The sequence below is a fragment of the Rattus norvegicus genome, chromosome 7, assembly GCF_021556685.1.
Source record: "Rattus norvegicus strain SHRSP/BbbUtx chromosome 7, alternate assembly SHRSP_T2T, whole genome shotgun sequence".
In the NCBI taxonomy this organism is placed as follows: domain Eukaryota; kingdom Metazoa; phylum Chordata; class Mammalia; order Rodentia; family Muridae; genus Rattus; species Rattus norvegicus.
The window spans coordinates 19,737,319-19,756,375 of record NC_141540.1 but is presented as its reverse complement, the minus strand read 5'-3'; the positions used below and the strand labels follow the sequence as shown (position 1 = coordinate 19,756,375).

At 47.0% G+C, this 19,057-nt stretch overlaps 2 protein-coding genes across 26 annotated transcripts in view; both read right to left on the bottom strand.

Annotated features, from left to right (window-relative positions):
- The window catches only part of Myo1f (myosin IF), a 50,519-nt gene extending 41,797 nt beyond the window's left edge, over positions 1–8,722 (bottom strand). The window contains 1 exon segment of the mRNA NM_001108076.2: positions 8,576–8,722. Coding sequence (NP_001101546.1) covers positions 8,576–8,578 — 3 coding nt within the window. The 5' untranslated portion in view covers positions 8,579–8,722.
- Positions 8,723–10,453: 1,731 nt separating this feature from the next.
- Adamts10 (ADAM metallopeptidase with thrombospondin type 1 motif, 10) overlaps positions 10,454–19,057 on the bottom strand; it is a 29,912-nt gene continuing 21,308 nt past the window's right edge. For 17 of the 25 annotated variants that reach the window (XR_015623994.1, XM_087557086.1, XM_087557081.1 and 14 more), the window contains 8 exons: positions 15,330–15,410; positions 15,073–15,236; positions 14,856–14,982; positions 14,633–14,762; positions 13,590–13,794; positions 13,076–13,252; positions 12,836–12,998; positions 10,466–11,158 (listed from right to left, as the gene is read on the bottom strand). Coding sequence is in view for 22 of the 25 variants with exons in the window: in XM_087557086.1 (XP_087413212.1) it covers positions 11,049–11,158; positions 12,836–12,998; positions 13,076–13,252; positions 13,590–13,794; positions 14,633–14,762; positions 14,856–14,982; positions 15,073–15,236; positions 15,330–15,410 (1,157 nt within the window). In the remaining 3 variants the exon portion in view is untranslated. 25 annotated transcript variants of the gene reach the window in all.

Sequence of the window (19,057 nt, the reverse complement as noted above, 5' to 3'; positions counted from 1 at the left end):
AATCTCTAAAAACCTAGCTAAATAGTCAAATCAGTGAATGAATGAAGTACTCTGGAGTTAAGACAGTCTCTTGTAATCCCCTCAAAAATACTCCTTTGTCTCCCTGGTTCAAGTTGAAACTATGTGTTCCTAAGTTCCTTCCTTGAACTGTGGGTGGGAGCAGTTGCAACAAATAGGTTTGTGGTCTTAGTTGACCACAGCTAAATATGACTCAATCTGCTGTCTCTTGTGAAAGACACTGAGGGGCTGTAGGTGGCTATGGTGAGAAGTAGAAGGCAGATTCTTCCTCTATCTCTTCAGTTAGCTCTGCCTGCATGGGGGTGGGGTGGAGTGGGGTTGGAGGTGGGTGAGAGATGACAAGACAACCTACTTTGTGCTATTAAAGGGAGGGGCTGTTTGTGGTCAAGGTGGTGGCTCTTGTAGGGCTCAGGCTTGCAAGCTTTGTAGTGCAGTGAACACACTTCCTGATTTCTATCAGTGCTTGGAGTAGGTACAAGCATGGCTTAGGCAGATGGGGTCTAATCTCCACTCTTGAAGCTCCGAATGGTGCTGCAAGTTGATGAAGATAATGTCTCAAGGAGAGGCCATGTTGGAGGGTGCAAAGGCTAGGTGGGTATTATCAGCCAAAGCCAAAGTTGACCCTAAGAGGGTCAAGAAGGCCTTGGACATACATCTGTGGTGAAGCTCCAGGATCTTAGCTTCTTTGGAATGGAGAGCCCAGGTTCAAATGAGGCTGGGAGGGTGCCCAGAGGCTATTTAACAGGAACGGGCTCCTCATGACAAACCCTCGTTGAACTCTCATTTTCTACACAGAGGAAAGGGAAGCCACAGTCAAGATGGCTACCAGGAGAAGTGGCCTCTTGAAAGGATCAGGTCAAAATCATCTTCCACTTTTTATCTAGCAGCTTGCTAGGCCTCCCCGCCTCAGTTTCCTCATTGAAAAATAAGAACTCTAAGTGCAGTAGATCTCATGAATCAGCTGTACAAATTCAACAAGGCAAAGATTATTGTAAGAAAATACTAACATCTCATTACCATTATGGGTGTCTGTCTTGAGCTTGGCCAGCTCCTATGGGTCCAAAGTGGGGGGAAGAGCCAAGTGATGGAACTTTCGAATTTACAATAGATATGCCCGTTGTAATTAGGTTGGTTGGCTGAACATATTCTACAAAGACACTGTGTGCCTTACTTTGGCTATCAGACTATTGAAACCCAAAGAAACTGGAATTTCTCCCAGGAAAATCATGCAAGGAGAGAAAGCTTAAAGCTAGAGCAGTCAGAGGAGCCTAATTTGTTAGACCACCTTACAGAAGAGACATTGTTGTGTTAGTGGTGGGAAGGTCCACACCTTCACTAGGAAGTACATACATAAGCATAACCCTGGCCTCTAATTAAACTTAACCTCATTTCAGGGCCGTGAAGATGGACTTGGCATGTATCTGTGTCACTGTATTTCCTTATTCTTCTTCCCAATGTGGCTGCATTGAATGAATCCCTTTTGCTCTTAATTTGACTGTTTTAATTGGCTTACGGAGGGAGGACTAGTGGCTGAGGCTGGCTTGTGGGAACAAAGGCGGTGACTCCAACTCTGTTAACAAAGTTCTCTGAGGATTGGGTGGTGATGAGCAAGAGCTTCAGACTAGAGAGAAATAGAACAGCCACTTCCTTCCTCACCAGGGTCCTTAGAGCTGTGGAGATGTGAACCCAAAGCTGCCATTAGCCCTGGCTGTGGCTCTTGTGCCCTGCCCTTGGCTCTCAGGGGGCTAGTCCTAGGACCCTGGACCTGCCTTCCACCAGCCATGGGTTTTTAGACTGCACCCACACCTCTGAACTGTGCAAACAGCCAAAGTCTAACCTTCCAAAGTTCTGAGTGTCTCAGTCTCCCTTCACAGGGCTGGGTTGGGGGATGTGTATCTGATGGGATCAGTGGGCTTACTTCCTTCTGGATTAGCTGGAGGCCGACAGATAGGGACCTTTGTCTTTCTGGAGGTAGCTGGGGTCTCTTATACCTCCTTAAATTCTCCACACAGAAGCTAGAAAGGGGGTGACTTGAGTCTTAGTCTTTTGCTCACTAGGGAGAAGCCTAGTGAGCTCCCATGCCCAAAGCTGATGCCCATTGATTCCCTCCTATCTTCCTTGTCCAATCAGTTGTAGGTCCTTCTATTGTTCATATTTCTTAAAAATACCACATGGATTTCTATTATCAAACCCATATAGGTAAGACCTGATATATTTAATAGTTTATTTTCTCTGTATGTTTTTTTTAAATTAAAATTATATTTATTAATTTATGTGTTGAGGGTTGGACAGTTCACCTGCAGTCAGAGGACAACTTGAAGAAATGAGTCTCAGGTCATCAAGTTTGGAAGCAGTTACCTTTACCCTCTGAACCATCTCAGTAACCTTGCTTTTTTTTCTATTTTTGAGATTGTATTTCATCATCCGGGCTACTGTTAACCTACTAATCCTCCTGTCACCATATTCCAAATTCTGGAATTGCTGGTGTGCAATACCACTTCTGTTGGGATGGAAATCGCAGCTTGAGTCCGGACAAACCACACCAGGTCAACATGGTCTTACATGGAGGTTTATTGGGATGACAGAGACCGTGCGGGGTGGGGTGAGAGAGGGAGAAGAGAGAGAGAGAAAAGAGAGAAAAGAAGAGAGAAAGAGAAGAGAGGAGGCAGGAAAGGTCTGCCTTTATTTGAAATGTGAAGGTGGGATCTGAACCAAAGGTATGTGATGTGGGGAATGTATGGCCGTTGCCAAGATGCACAGATGACCAGGTGACACGTCACTGCTGGAGGCCAAAGCAGTTCCTGATACCAACATACCTCCCTTTTTCTTATAAGGAGGAGGAGAAGGAAAAGGGGAGGGGGAAGCTGATGGTGAAAGGGGAATGGGGCACCCTGTCTCTGTGATATGTTTATAAAACAATAAAGAGAGGATATGTTCCGGGTTTTGGCACCAATATTGTGTTGATAAAAAGATAAAGAGAGGAAGGATTATGTTTTATGGCAGTGTGAAAAAGGGGGTGCCTTAGCGGGCCTATGCTGAGACATCCCTTCCCCCTGAGGGACCAGCCACACGATGGTATAGTATAGAATAGAGCTTATTCAGGGCATGGGGAAGGGAGTTAAGAGTGTAGTAAGGCAGAGAAAGAGAGAAGTAGAGGCCAGCCATGGCACATGAAGAGAAGCGGGGAGAGGGGACTGAGGAGAGAGAGGACAAAGGGGGGAAGAGGGGAAGAGCAAGAGAGAACAAGAGAGAGCAAGAGAATAAGGAGGGGGCAAGCAACCCCTTTTATAGTGTCAGATATACCTGGCTATTGCCAGGTAACTGTGGGGTGGAGCTTAGAGAGAATGCTAACAACTTCCATCTCAGTTGTGGGTACTTTTACAAAAAATGCTATGTTGGTGTGATGGCTTAGTGGGTAAGGGAACTTGCTGCTAAGCCTTATAACTCAAATTTGATCCCCTGAATCTACATTATGAAAGGAAGGAACAAACTCTTCCAAATAAGCCATGGCCTATAAGCAAGTTCACTCCACTCACAGTAAATAAATATTGTTAAAAAGTTTAATGTTGCTTTAGTTTATTTGTGACCAGGCCTCGTATAACCCAAGTTGGCTCAAAGTTGGTATAAAACAGAGGGTCACCTTGAATTTCTGATTGTCTTGCCCCTTCTCCCATGTGCTGAGAGGTTTACACTACCATGCTGGATTATGTAGTGTTATGGATGGAACACAGGGCTTCATGTATACAAGGCAAATACTTCACCAAGTAAACTATGTCTCCAGCCCCCAAACTGTGGGTTTTAAGTTTCTATTCTAAATATCTCCTTTTGTTTCATCTCCCTGGCCACTGGCCTCTTGATCTGTTTTTGTTTTTAATGAAAGATTTGTTTTATTTTTATTCCTGTGTCTATGCTGTGTGTGCGTGCACGTGCTTTTGGGTACCCATGGATCCCTAAGAACTGGAGGTACAGGCAATACTAAGGTACCACCTGGCGTGGGTGCTGGAAACTGAACTCGACCTCAGCAAGATGAGTACTCTTCTTCCTTCCTTCCTTCCTTCCTTCCTTCCTTCCTTCCTTCCTTCCTTCCTTCCTCCCTCTGTCCCTCCCTCCCTCCCTTCCTTCACTTTACAATCTAATTGCAGTCCCTTCCCTCTTTTCCTCCCAGTCCTACTCTCCCACCCTCTTTTCCCCCACTCCCTTTCCTCAGAGAAGGGGAGCTCCTTCTCCAACACAGGTACCAACCTGCCTTGATGTATCCTCTTCCACCGAGGCCAGACAAGGCAGCCCAGCAGACTCTGTTGCCCTCTGAGTACTCTTTTTTTTTTTTAAATTTTTTTAAGATTTATTCATTTATTATATGTAAGTACACTGTAGCTGTCTTCAGATACACCAGAAGATGGCATTGGATCTCTTTACAGATGGTTGTGGGAATTGAACTCAGGACCTCTGGAAGAGCAATCGGTGCTCTTAACTGCTGAGCCAACTCTCCAGCCCCAGCCCTCTGAGTACTCTTAACCACTGATCCATCTCTCTAGGTTCCCCTTATTCCTTTTGTTTGTTTGTTTCTGTCATATGAGGAATGGAGCCTAGGGCCCTGAATGTGCTAGGCAAGTGTTCTGCCACCACACTGCATCTCCAGCCCTGTCTCTTTCACATTGTAGCGAAGCCTTCAAAGCAACTACCTCTACTCTCAAGCAACCACCGTTATAAAACAAAAACCGCCCACCCTCCGCACACCTACTCACAAAGTCAGAGACTGCTAAAATCCTCCATGTCAATGTAGGAAACAGAAACAACAAACAATTCCACCATTAACATTTCTTAAAACTACCACTGTTGTCACCATCACCAACTGCAATCAAGTAACTACCACCACCAATAACAAACAGACACAAGTGGCAACACAGGCCAGTAATCCTAGCAGTTTGGAGGCTGAGACAGGAGGATCAGGATGGGTTTAAGGCTAGGATAGGCAACAATAAATAAATAAATAAATAATGAATGAATGAATGAATGAATGAATGTGTCCAATGATGGCAACAACAACCACAACCAGAAAACACCTCACAAACACAAAATAGGCATCATTAAAAACTCCAGGGGCTAGCAAGGTAGCTGAGAGGGTAAAGGTGCTTGTTGTTGAAGCTGAGTATCCAAGTTCAATTCCCAGTACCCAAATGGAAGAAGAGAATCTGCCCCTATGAGTTGTTCACTGACCTTTACATATGGAGTGAAAACAAATTCACACTGAAGGGCTGGGGAATGGCTCAGTAAGAGCGCTTGCTACAAAACCATGAAGACATGAGTTTGCATTTTTAACATCCATATAAAAAGTTGGCCAATGGTCACAAATCCCCCTAGAACTCCAGTGCTAGGGGAGGTGGATACAAAAGCATCTGTGGGTTTTATTGGCCTAACTCCAAATTCAATGAGAGATCCTGACTCAAGGGAATAAGGCAGAGAGCAACAGAGTAGCACACCTGATGTTCTCCTCTGGTTTTTACATGTGGGCCATAAGCACATGCAGCTTATACATACAATGCACACACTGACACACAGACATTCACAACCACATACAACCATATCCCATCCGAAATTTAATAAGGGATTGCTAGATGACCATTACTAGAAACTACCAATGGACAACCAACAGCAAATGACTTATCAGTCATTGAAGCTCCAAATAATCAGCACAGCCAGTTTCCCTATGAAAAAACCAACAATTAATGATTGATATCAAACACCAGCTGTCCCAGCACGGTGGCATGGCTTTAATTCCAGTACTCAGGCGGTGCAGACAAAAGAATCAGGAGTTCAAGGTCATCTTGGCTACATTGTGAGTTCAAGGATAGTTTATGCCATGTGAGATTCTGTCTCAAAAAACAATAGACGAGGGGATGTGGCTCTGTTGGTGGATGCTTGCCTAGCAATGGTGAAGCCCTGGGTTCCATCACCATGGTGACGAACACCAGTCATCCTATCACTTGGGAGGCAGAGGCAGGAGGACCAGATTTGTAAGGTCATCCTTATCTATATCATGGGGTTGAGGCTAGCTTGGGATTCAAGAGACCTCCACTCAAAGCACTATGAAACCAAACATGGCAGGAGTTAGAGGGATGGCTCAATGGTTAAAAGCACTTGGTGTTTTTACAGAGGATGAAAGTTGAGTTCCCAGCATCTACTTGTGCTCATAACCTGCAGTAAATCCAGCTCAAGGAGATGTGATACCCTTGTCTGGCCTCCATAGGCATTTGCATGCAGACAGCATACAATTACACTTATGCATACACATAAATAAAAACAGAAACAAATCTTTAAAAAGTAACAAACTAAACACCAGCTGTCATCACAGATGACCATCACCTCCAACCTACCCAGGAGAACCATTAACACTAACCTTCACCACCAACAGCAACCCTCACCATTGCAACCACAATAGTACCAACCTAAAAAGGAATAGCCAGTGACCTGTCCACAGTAGCCAAGAAGGAATGACCTGAATCCACCTCCCCCACTGAACCCAGCAATGCACGAGCCTCAGAGGCAATAGCAGCCTCTGAGTACTTAGCATGCATGTTCCATAAGACGTTCTTTCAATAGCATCCTGGCATTCAACCCCCCTCCTCCCGTAAGCTTTCAGCATCCCTAGTGCATCCCCAGACACTGTTACGGTTCTTTTTCTTTTTCTCATCTTTTTCTTTCTCTTCTACTGTCTTCTTTTACTTCCTTTTCCTTCCCTCCTGCCTTGCTTGTGAGTCTGTCTTTTGTCACAGAGTCTGGACTCAAATTCACTATGCAGAAGGTGACCTTGAACTACTGACTCTGCCATCTGCAATTTCAGAGTTCTGGGCTGACAGACCTGGTTATGCAGTGCTGGGGATGGAAGCCAGGGCTTCCTGCATGCTAGGAAACACTCCATCAGCTGAGCTCCAGCTTGCTCCTATTTTGATTTTATTGAGACAAGGTCTTGCTAGGAAGTTCATGCTGGCCTCCAACTCATGTGTGCCGCTATACCTGGTTTCAGTATTTTATCATTGTTTACTCGATGCATTTCTTCCCTCTCACATCTGTCTGCTGAGCACTCTGTTGACTAAGCATTTCAGTGTTGGCAGACGAGGAGGGGTTTCCCTTCCTTTCAAGTAGCAAATCTCTTCCTGTTTTTTTCTGTTTTTAAAAGAAAGGGCCTCATGTAGCACAGGCTGGCCTTAGACTTTCTATAGTCATGGAAGACTCTGAAGTCTTCCCTTTACCTCCCGAGTTCTGGGACAACAGGTGTGCAGTAACATGCCCAGTTTATGTGCTGCTCAAACTGGAACCCAAGGCTATGTGCACGGCAGTGAGCATTCTACCCACAGAGCCCAGACGCAGCCCCAGCCCTCACTGGCTTTCTAAAAGATGTTCTCTCTCACCTCACTTTCCTGCCTCCACTCCAGTTATGTTTGCTATAGCCTCCAAGAACACCAACAACTATCCTTCTCCTAAGAACACGTCCTTGTTCTCACTGACTAACAAAAATTGAAAGCTGAAGTGAACTGGGTTTGTGGAGCCATGGGGTAATTTGTGTGACCACTACTGGCTTTTATTGTATGTGCCATGATGCTGCCAGGTCTAAACCCGTGCATGATGCTGACCATCCTCCAGCCTTCTCATCATCAACAGACTTCAACTTGAACTTGTAATGACATCTCTGGCTGCAGTGTCTCCACTGCCATCCTTGGATAATAGGGAGAACAGTTTCTCCTTTGTATCCCTCTATCCTTTCTCCATCTAGTCCTCCATTCCCTCCCCTCTTTCTATTCCTCCTCATCTCCTTTCACATTTTTCTTTTTCCTCCCTAGCTCTTTCTCTTCCTCCTCCTTTTCATCCTTTGCTATCTTCTTCCCTACCCCCACATCTCCAACTCCTTCTCTTTAGTAATAGTAACTGGCACTGGAAATTAAATGACGATGGCTTATTTTCAGTGCTAGAGATGACACCTAGGACCTTGAGTATACATACTAGCCAGGCGCCCTACCACTGAGCTATCATCTGCCTCTGTGACTGTTGTAGTCAAACCACCTGCTATCACTTGCACTATTATCCCACCCCACAGCCCTCACGTGAGACACAGCCCCATCACTGGTGGATTGAAAATGGCCAAACCAACAGACCCCTCTGTTGAATATTCCCAAGAAAAGCCCCTCACCCCTCAAACACTCCTATCTCTAGACCAACTTCTGAATAAGAGCTCTGTAAACAGGCCAAGAGAGGGAAGTGCTTGTTTCAAACTGCAGGGGAAGACTAGTTTTGAGATGAGCTGACAACTTAGTTAGTTCTCTAAGTCCCTGAGAAGAGCCATATCCTCTCCCCAAAAACCTTATAATTTCTTCAGGGACATTTTTCTATACCCAGCCTGGCATCCTCAGATTGGAGCTTGATTCCTGGTGAGGGACATGGGGTGCTCTGTGCTGTTCTTTGGGACTGTCTCTAAAGGCTCTGTGGTTCTCATAACCATTGCCTCAATTTCTGAGGGTGCTACCAGGCCACTACTCCCAGATCCCACCCTTGAATGACTTACCATGGTGATGGGTGGTGTCAGGCTCCTGTGGGTAATGACAGGGGTGCAGGTTCAGAGGGTTCTTGGGGGTGGCTCTGCCATGGCTGTCCTTCACCTACTCCTTCTTCACAGGCTCCTGGCCCTAGTTCCTCTTGCAACAGCCCCCTTTTACTTCCTTTGCGGGAGGGGCCATGGCCACAGGGGAGGGAAGCTGAGGGCGGGGACAATGCTCTGAGCCCTAGCAGCAACGACAGAGCTGAGGGAACTGTTTGGAGTTTACAGCCTGAAGGGATAGGTCAAAGATGGTTGGCAGCTACTGCCAGACTAAAGTCTTTTCTCTATCATCTACCTCAAGAAAAGAGGTTATAGCAAAAAGGACCCTGGTCAGCTGACTGCAGGACTGGCCACTTAGTTGAGGTCGCTCTTCAGAATCAGGGAAAGGAAGTACCATTTCAGATGTGTACCTGCTCAGGGAGTTCCCATGTAAAACCCTATGGTTCTCCCTGTAGAATGTTTCTCCAAAGTCAGGTATCTTAGTAAAGGAAGGACAAAGGGAAGACACAAGCCTTATATCCCTATAATGTTTCTAATTTGTATATCAAGTCTGAATTTTTCTTTGTGTTTGTGTGTGTTCATTTGTGTGTTTCAATATGGGTGTATATGGGTGTGTAGAGAGAGGTCAGAGGTAAGTGCCAATTCTCACCTTTCACCTTGAGATAGGCATCTCTGTTGTTTTCCTACTGTGGAAGTCAGGCTAGCTAGCCTGCAAGCTTCTAGGATTCTCCTGTCTCTAACTCCCATCTCCATGTGGGAATACCAGGTTTCCAGATATTTGATACCTTTATCTGGCTCTATGTGGGCTCTGGGGATTCAAACTCATGCCCCGATGCTTGTTGTGAAAAGTGAGCTATCAGTTTAAGCCAAGAATGGTCTTAAAAAAAATTTTTTTTTTTTACTGAGGAGGAGGAGGGGTGGAGTTGAGAGAGAACCTTTGGAAGCCAGAGGTGCTGGATCTCTGGGATCTGGAGTTACACGAGGCTGTTAACCACCTGATGTGGGTGCTTGGAATTGACTGAGGTCCTTTGAAACAGCAGAAGTCCTCTTAACAGCCGAGCCATCTATCCAGCAAGCACCCCCTCACCTCCACCCCACCCCAAATCTGGATATTGTTGGGTTTGTTTTGCTTTCTTTTGTTTTTGAGATAGGGCTTCACTGTATAATTTTGGCTGGTCTGGAGTTTGCTATGCAGAGTAGCAAAATTGGTCTCAAACTCAGAGATCCTGCCTCTGGAGCATGGGGACCAAAGGTGTGTACCACCATTCCTGGCCCAATCTGGGTTTTCACACCTGCAGCTTTGCTGTTTCCATGACTTGGCTCGATCAGCAGTCCCTGGCACATGTAGGGCCTACTAATTGTTAGCCCAGTCCTTGATCTTTGGAAGACCAGATCACGCATGAGTCTTCTGTTGACATTTGAGGAAATGATAGTTCCAAGAGGTTGTCACCTCCTCATGCTACCCACTGGGGAGGTAGCAATGTCAAACTTTTGTCTTAAAGTGATAGGTTTTAATCCGTAGTGGCCAAAGTCCTTTCTCTCTGCCAAGGATGACCCATTAGGAAGTGTGGACTACTTCCCCTGTGCCTTAGGAAAAGCTTCTACTTGTTCATTCATTTATTTGTGTACTGTGTGGGCACACATGCCACAACAAGCTTGTGGAGGGCGGAGGACAACTTATAGGTGTTGGTTCTCTCCTTCCACCACGTGGTTCCTATTGATTAAATCTAGGTTTGGCAGCAAGTGCCTTTACCCCCTGACATCTTGCTAACCCTGGCTGTGGTCCCTTTTGATCCTAGGGTACAGTGCCTATGGAATGCCTATACAGAGACACAGACCCAGGCATGAGCGGAAATCTACACAAGACAGAACTTTATTAATGGAAGGCTTCTTGGTGAGGAGTGTGTGGGCCCCAGGGCAGGGCTTGTTAGCACCATGATGGGGGATGGCCTGGATGTTGGACTCCCCCCCTGGGCAGGCAGGGCAGAGGTTGGGGTAGATCTTCCCCTTGGTCAGTCTGGGGGAGGGTGACAGGGAGGTGGTATCAAGCCCACTCCCCCCATAGCAGATATAAATTCCCCCAGCTCAGAGTGTAGGGATAGAACAGTGCTGGGGGGCAGGGTACCAGCATACCCTCTCCCCACCCCCACTCTTCACAGTACATATTCCGATCAAAGGGTGGGGGAGTGTTAGGGACTTAAAAGTGTGTGCGACAAGGGGCAGTCCTCTCCTTTCATTGTCAACTTGGCAAGACACTGAAGAGGGTCCCTGGGTAGCCAGCTCTTCTCCACCCCCTAGCCAGGAGCCCTGTAGGGGTTACCCAATAAATAACTTTCAACTGCGTCTCACCCTTCAATCCCAGCCCTCCCATCCCCCCTCAGGCCCTCTCCAGTGGGATTTCCCCTGCCTCAGCCTGTGCTCCAGGTTGGTTCCAGGTACCCTAGCGGCCTTGGCAGGTTTTGCAGCACATCTGGCGGAAGTAGGCTCGGCTACAGAACTGAAATTTGAGCACCAGGGGGCAGTAAGCCACCTTGTTCACATCCTTGCATTCTGTAGTGGTGAGGGAAGGGGTAGGAGAGAGTGAAGGGAAGTTGGGGTGGGGGGGGGGGGGAGAAAGATATCAGAGTCCAGTACTCTTCTCAGTCGTCGTGAGTGCTAGCTGGTCACTTTGCCTTTCTGTATATAAGTTTCCTCGCCCTTCAAAGAGGGTGTATAGTCATGCTTTATCAGAAGCCTATTTTTGAGGATAGATTTATTTATTTACTTATTATTCTGTGTATGATATATACGCACAGGTGTGCATGTCACAGTACACGTGTGGAGGTCAGAGGTCAACTTTATGGATTTGATTCTCTCCTTCCATCTCTATGTGGGTTCTGGAGATTGAACTCTGAGCTCGTTAGGCTACGAGCGTATTAGGCAGCTCTCTGAGTTCTAGTTCCTAGCCCTGCCTTTGGCTGTTAGTTTTGACTGTGTCTGGATACATTATTCAGGCAGGTCTTCTGCTCACTCTGCAGTACAGGCTAGCCTCGAATGTGCAGTTCTTCTGCCCTGGACAGCTCACTAACTAAAGTAACAGATCTGTAACCCTGTTGATGCCAAGACGCAGTATCTGTTTAAAGCCCACCACCACTGTAGGTTCCTTTCCAGTAAACCGAAGAGCTCAGCTCAAAGGATTTGTATATCTAACGACCAGAGGGTAACTCAGTGAGAAAGCATTCGCCTAGCACACATGCCTCTGTTGGGGACAACGGATATAAGCTTCTACTCAGCAGTGGCATGTGGTTCTGAGAGGCTCCATATTTTTCATGTAGCACTTCTTTCAAAATGAAGAGGTGGTGAGTGACACAATGCAGGAAGGTCTACCACTAGGGGGAGCGCTTGAGCCCAGAGTTTGAGCAAGGAAGGCCTGATTTATTAAGGAGAACCAGCAGTGTGTGGTGGTGCACGCTTTTGATCCCAGCACTTGGGACAAGAAGTTCAAGTTCAAACAGGCTGGGCTCCATGAGGTCTTGTCTCAAAGTGACAAAACAAACAAAGATAAATGAAAATGAAAAAAATCCCAGAAAGAAAAGAAGAAAAACCCCAATCAGGTTAAGAAACAGGTATAGTGTAAAAGCGATGGTGTGTAAGCACTGAATTTTTCCCTTCCCAAACTGGGCACACAGTGTCTGGGGACATGGAGAGATTTCTATAAATCATGAATGTGGTAGGGACTACCACTGTCTAATGGGTAGAGGCCAGAAATGTTATAAACATCTCAGAAATCACTTTGTAGATTTGTGTGGCTCAAAATATGAACAATGTCTGAGCAAGGCTGGGGTCTGAGGTTGTAGAGCCTTTTGCCTGGCTGGGCCAGGTCCTGGCTACCACCCCCAGCACTGTAAAAACTGGGTGTGGTGGTGAAGTCCTATAATTCTAGCACTTGGGAACTAGAGTCCAAAGATCAGGAGTTCAAAGTCATCCTCGGTTGTATATTGAGTTGCAAGTCAACCCACCTATATATAAGATCTGAGTTTCAATCCAAGACCCACATGATGAAAGGACAGAATCAACTGCCTGCAGGTTGCCCTCTGACCTTCACAGGGACTCCATCTCACTAATGAATTATGCAAAACAATAAGTAAAATTTTAATAGCATCTTAAAGACTAAAAACAGGAAATCTGACCCATGCCTACTTGTGGCTTCTCAAAGCCTGGTGCCCTTTGCCCCACTGGTTCACATACCTTCTGGGCCATCTCCAGGCGGCACCACACTGTCACACTTGGCCTCACACTGCTGCATGGTGGACGGCCGCAGGGCCTCAGTGCACTCTCGAGATGGCTGGCCAGTGTGGCTGGTGCAACGCACTGTGCGCTGCTGCTGGCCGAGGCCACACTGTGTGGAACACTGAAGAGTAGAGTCACTGAGTCATCTCCCTACAACCACTGTCCTCACCCTCATCCCAGGGGGCAGAGCCTACCTACCTCACCCCACTCACTGGCCACCCAGCGGGCGGGAGGGCAGCGGCGCAAGTTGCATCTCATAGTAGATGGTGGCTTGGCTGCAGGAGGGCAGTGCCCAGGGGGCAGAGTGGATCGTTGATCTGCACTCTTACAAAGGACCACTCGGTGGCGGAGACCAGGCCCACAACTTGGGGTACACTGCAAGTGAAGGGGGTGTTCTATATTCAATGGATGATCAGGGTGCTAGGCCAGTGTGGCACACTGAGTGGAAAGGTGGGTTCTGTGCCTCCAGTCCAGTCTCTGCTACTTTGTCACCCACAAAATATCACCTGCCCCGGGCTCGTGCCATCTTTCATATGCAAAGGTCAGACCAAGCCCAGAGTCCAGAAGCCTTGGGACCCATAATGCACCTCTCTTGTACATGGTTTAACCTTGGGGCAAGGTTGCCTTAACAGCTTTTCCAAATGGACAGCTCAGTTTCTGTGTGCTTTCTGTACTGAGAGTGGGTTGGGTGGGGAGAAGGGGGGAGACTGACCTCAGACCAGTCCAGGGCTGCCCACTCAGGGGGGCACATTGGGCCTTGGCAGGCCTCCAGCACAGGTGGGCGTGGCTGTGGACAGGCGCTGTCATCTAAGGCTTTCTCCTCTGCAGCAGACACTCGGCGTTGGCACACCACTGAGCGGCTACGCACACCAGCATCACAGCTACGGCTGCAGCGGGACCAGTTACCTACAACCCAACTGTGGTGATGGAGGTCTGAGCACTGTGTAGGGCAGGCCAGAACCAGAAAGCCTTCTGATTTGACTACCCCAGTCTTCCCAAACTGACACTGGGCAGGCAGGAGACCCCATTCATAGATCACCACTACCCTATGTCCAGATTTCAGATAGGAGGTGGGGATCTAAAGAGAACCCATGTTTTGAGCTACTAGCTTGACCATAGAGCATAATCACTCGGACTGTAGAACAATCAATTTTGTCTTAATTGTTTTTTTGGCGCATGTGTGTGTGTGTAAACATGTGTGACCTTGAGTGTCTCCCTGTACTTAGGTTTATCTATGTGTTTAACTGTGTGTATGTCTATGTGAATATGTGCACACATGTATATGTTGGTACCTGTGAGGGCACAGAAGTGCCCTTGGAGCTGGAGTAACAGTCACTTGTGATCTACCAGACACTGGGCTCTGAGCTCCTTATAATTAAAAAGCTAGTACTCTTAACTACTGAGCCATCTCTCAGATTGCTGCTTATTGTTTTTTTGAGACAAGATATATAGCTCAGGGTGGCTTCTAATCTACTAGGTAATCCTGGTGGGCCCTGAACTCTTAACTCTCTGTCTCACCCTCCCAAGTGTTGGGATAACAAGCATATACATTCAGCTGACAATCTGGCTTTGACCCTCATCCTGAGCACTTGACCTCTTGACCCTATGAGCTCCTTAACTCTAGTACTCAACCTGTTGTCACTCCAGTTCTTCAGTAACCTACCCACTTTCCACTCTCCTATGACCACTCACCCTGATTGCAGAGAACACTCTCACCCAACCCTGGGTCATCTTGCCCCCATAGAGGACACTTACTCTGGTGGGCATGGTTCTGTGTTGCAGGCACGCTGCCTCTTGGGTAATTTGCTGTGGGCACTGCAGTAGTGTGGGGCCACTGCTGAGCTGTCCAGCTGATTTCGGCACTCCACCACTTGGACCTGGCTGCCTGGGGGAAGGGAGAAGCCGTCTCAGCCCTGGCTAGTCCGGAGAAGCTCAGGTTGGCTGCAGTGCCGGTGCCTGGCCCACACCCCGGTCTCACCGCCTGCACACTGAGCTGAGCATTTGGTCCAGGGGGCATAGTGCCAGGAGTAGGGAGGCAGTGCATCCCGGGCAATGGGTGCATTGAAGCGGTAGCGGAGAGCAGGCAACTCTGCCTGGGCCAGCACCTAAACGTACAGGGAACAGTGGTTGGAGGTGTCATGGAATTCCCATCCCCATAGGATACTTCTGTACTTTTGCTCTAGCCTCGTTGTTACCATGATGATGAGAGATGCATTAATGGGTCCCAGGGCTTCTAGGCTCTGGGCCTGGTCTGGTCCCTGCCGTAGATGAAATGTGGTCCCAGCCAGGGGAAGGCGGTGAGGTTGGGAGGTCCCAGGTAGCCCCTCCAGTAGCAGAGACTCCTGGTCCCCCTTTAGGGCTAGGTTAAAGCACAGGTGTCAGAACTGAAGTCATTCTCTTTGTCTCCCAACTCCCATGGAATCACAATCCTTATCCCTCTGTCTTTGCTTACCCAGGTGACTAAGGGACAGGTTCAGATCTTGGATGAAAATGTGGACTGAGCCTTTGGGGATCCAGACGACGTCCTCATACCCTGGGTGGTGGAATTCAGCTGTCACCCACTCAGCCTGCCTCTACTTTGTCTTGTGTCCCTCATCCTTCACACCTGATGACTGCAGATAGCTATTCCATGTACATGCTTAGAGGGCTATAGCACTACAGACTCATTTAGACCTTATAAAATAGATGGACCATCATTCTCATTATCTGTTTATCTGTCGCTGTCTCTGTCACACACACACACACACACACACACACACACACACACACACACACACACAAACACCACACGGGGAGGGGGGGAGGGAGAGAGAGAGAGAGAGAGAGAGAGAGAGAGAGAGAGAGAGAGAGAGTGTGTGTGTAGGTAGCATGGTGTGTATAAATCAGAGGACACTTTTCAGGATTGTTTTCTCCTCCCACCAGTGGGTCCTGGGGATCAAGCATACGTTGATATCAATTCTTATGTTTGCACTTTATTGACTATGGTGGTCTGAATACACTTGGTCTAGGGAGTGGCACTATTTTGAAGTGTGACCTTGTTGGAGTAGGTGTGGCCTTGATGAAGGAAGTATGTCACTGTGGGTTTGGGTTTAAAGATCCTCATCCTAGCTGCCTGGAAGCCAGTCTTCTGTTTGCCTTTGGAACAAGTTGTAGAACTCTCAGCTCCTCCATCACCGTACCTGCCTGGATGCTGCCATGCTCCCGCCTTGATGATAATGTACTGAACCTCTGAACCATGTAAGCCAGCCCCAATTATATGTTGTCCTTTATAAGAGTTGCCTTGGTTATGGTGTCTCTTCTCAGCAGTAACACTCTAAGACAGTGACTGAACTATCTGTTTATCTCATTGTGATCATCTCACAGATTGTAAAACCAAGGCCCAGGGAAGCTAGGCAGCTCACCAGGGGTTTACAGGTAAGAAGTGGCTGGATATGATTTGAACCCAAAGTTGATTTACAGTGAATGGGTGGATCTAATTCCTCAGCAATTAAGTTGAGGTTGGGCTAAGGCAGAGGGAAAGGGATACCATGGAAGTCAAAATCCATACAGGTGACATTTTGAGATTTGAGTGTCAGACTTGGTCTTCCATGAGGCACCACTATTGACTGCCTAGCTGTGACTACTGCGTCTCTGCTCACCCATGCTCTCAAGATTCTTAGCTTCTATGCCTGGACCCCCACATTGTCCGGTATGGGATTCTGCAATCTCATTCCCTTTGGGCTGTATTTCTGATTCCCAGTCTAGTCAATATCCTACCATCAGGGTGCTGGGGGCACTCCAGGGGTTGGCAGAGATCAGGTACTCTTAGGCCTTAGAATGCCTCAGTCTTTTATTTCTCTTTCCCTGTTCTCTTATTACTCCAATGTCCTTTGATGGCTTCACCCTGTCTCCCAACCCAGTGTCTTTTTTGTTTCTCCCAACATTATGGACAGCTTGTTGCCTATCCTGGTCACCTGGATGTCTACATGGACTCTTTCCTAGTGCACATCCCAGAATCATGAATGGCAGACACCCTGTCCTCTAACTTCTAAATCTAACTTTTTTCTATCTTTTATCTTTGCTGTATGTTTTTATGTGTTCATGAGTTCTTAGGTCCATGTATGTGTGCATGTGGAGGTCAGAGTTCAGCCTCCGGGAACTGTTCCTCAGGAGCCATATATTTTTTCTTTTAAACTTAAATTTTAAAATTTACTTATTAGTTATTTTTAAAAAAGTCCTTGACTTAACTCTTGGTTCTAATTTTTTTCCCCCTGGGGTAATGGCAGATGTCTTTAATATCAGCACTCAGGAAGCAGAAGTAGGTGAGTCTTTATGAGTTCTAGGCTAGACTGGTCTACATGAGTTCCAGGACAGTGAGAGCTACACAATGAGACTCTACAAAAATGTATTTTTAAGTGTGTGTGTGTGTGTGTGTGTGTGTGTGTGTGTGTGTGTGTGTGTGTGTGTAGACCAGAAGATGGCATCAGATCCTCTGGAGCTGAATTTACAGGTGGTTATGAGACACCTGATGTGGGTGCTGGGGACAAAACTTGATTCACTATAAAAACAGTACATGTTCTTAGCTGCTGAGTTACCTGCCAGCCCCAACCTTGACTTCTGAGGCAGCATTACTCACGAGGACCTAGTACTTCTAGATTAGCTGAGATTGGCTGGCTAGTCTCAGGGCTCCTCCAGACTCCACCTTCCCAGAGCTATGGTTACAAGCACATGCTGTTGCTTAGGTTTCTGTATAGGCACTGGGGATCAAACTCATGTCCTTATTCTCCTTTGTCAAGCATGTGTTACTGACCAAGCCGCCATCTCCCCAGCACTTTTCTCACTTCGTTCCTAGGCTTCCCTTGACCTGCCAGGTTTACAGCACCTCTCTTACCTTTTGCACCCTAATTACCCCAAACCTGAATCTAGGCTATAATGTAATCTAGGTTCTCTCTCTCTCTCTCTCTCTCTCTCTCTCTCTCTCTCTCTCTCTCTCTCTCTCTGTGTGTGTGTGTGTGTGTGTGTGTGTGTGTGTGTGTGTGTAGGTGTAGGTGTAGATCAGGATCACACACACGCCAGGACTTAGTTCTTTCCTTCCACCTTAGGTTCTGGAAATTGTCACGCTTTGAGGTATGTACTTTCACTCATTAGGCTGCCTGACCCATGCCCAGATTTTTTTTTTTTAAATGTAGGCTTTGCAGATCAATATCAGGTATTCACATTTATATAACAAACCCTTTACTGATTGAGCATTTCCTCAGGTTAGATGTCTTAGTCTTTCTTTTTCTTTTTCTTTTTTCTTCAAGACACGGTTTCTCTGTGTAGCCCTGGCTGTTCTGGAACTCACTCTGTAGACCATGCTGACCTGTAACTCAGTGATCCATCTGCCTCTGCATCCCAAACGCTGAGATTAAAGTTGTGTGCCACCACTGCCCAGGGCAGTGTTCGAGTCTTAAACCAACCAAGCCATCAAGCAAACCATCTCTAATCTAACCCAGCCTGGAGAGTAACTCATCCTTTGTGGTTTCTGCCAGTCCTGTATGATCTGGCCACAATGACTCTGGCAATACTATCAGCTTCATCCTTCTAGAACCCAAGCTCATCCCCTACTCCTGAGTGCTCTTTCTCAACACAAGCTGAAAAGGGTGTTCTGAATGTCTTCTTGGTTCTCTTATAGTAAGACCTCTACTGGTACAGAGAGCTCCCCAGCCCCTTAGACTCACAGGATAGAAAATGACCTCCTTGCACCCATCCTGAAGCCCTGGGGATGATGGAGGAGAGATCCACAGTCCCAACTCATATGAATTTTCATATGGCAGACTCCAAGTCAGTAGCTAAGGCCCTTCCTAATTATGATTGTGATTGGATAACACTGATTGTCAACTTCACAGTATCTAGATTTCACCTCGGAGACAAGTCTCTGGGCATGTTTGTATGTGATTTTTTTTTTTTTAAGCTAAGCATCATGATGCATTATGTCTCCTCAAACTGCAAGACACACTCTCTCTCTCTCTCTCTCTCTCTCTCTCTCTCTCTCTCTCTCTGTCTCTCACTCTGTCTCTGTCTCTGTCTCTCTGTCTCTCGCTCTCTTCTCTCCTGGTGAGGTATTTTGTCTCAACAAGAAAATTAAGGCAATTCTGCACTCCCAGGACTTTTGTGGGTTCTCAGGACCCTTACTCTAATTCAGATCCCACAGGATCCCCA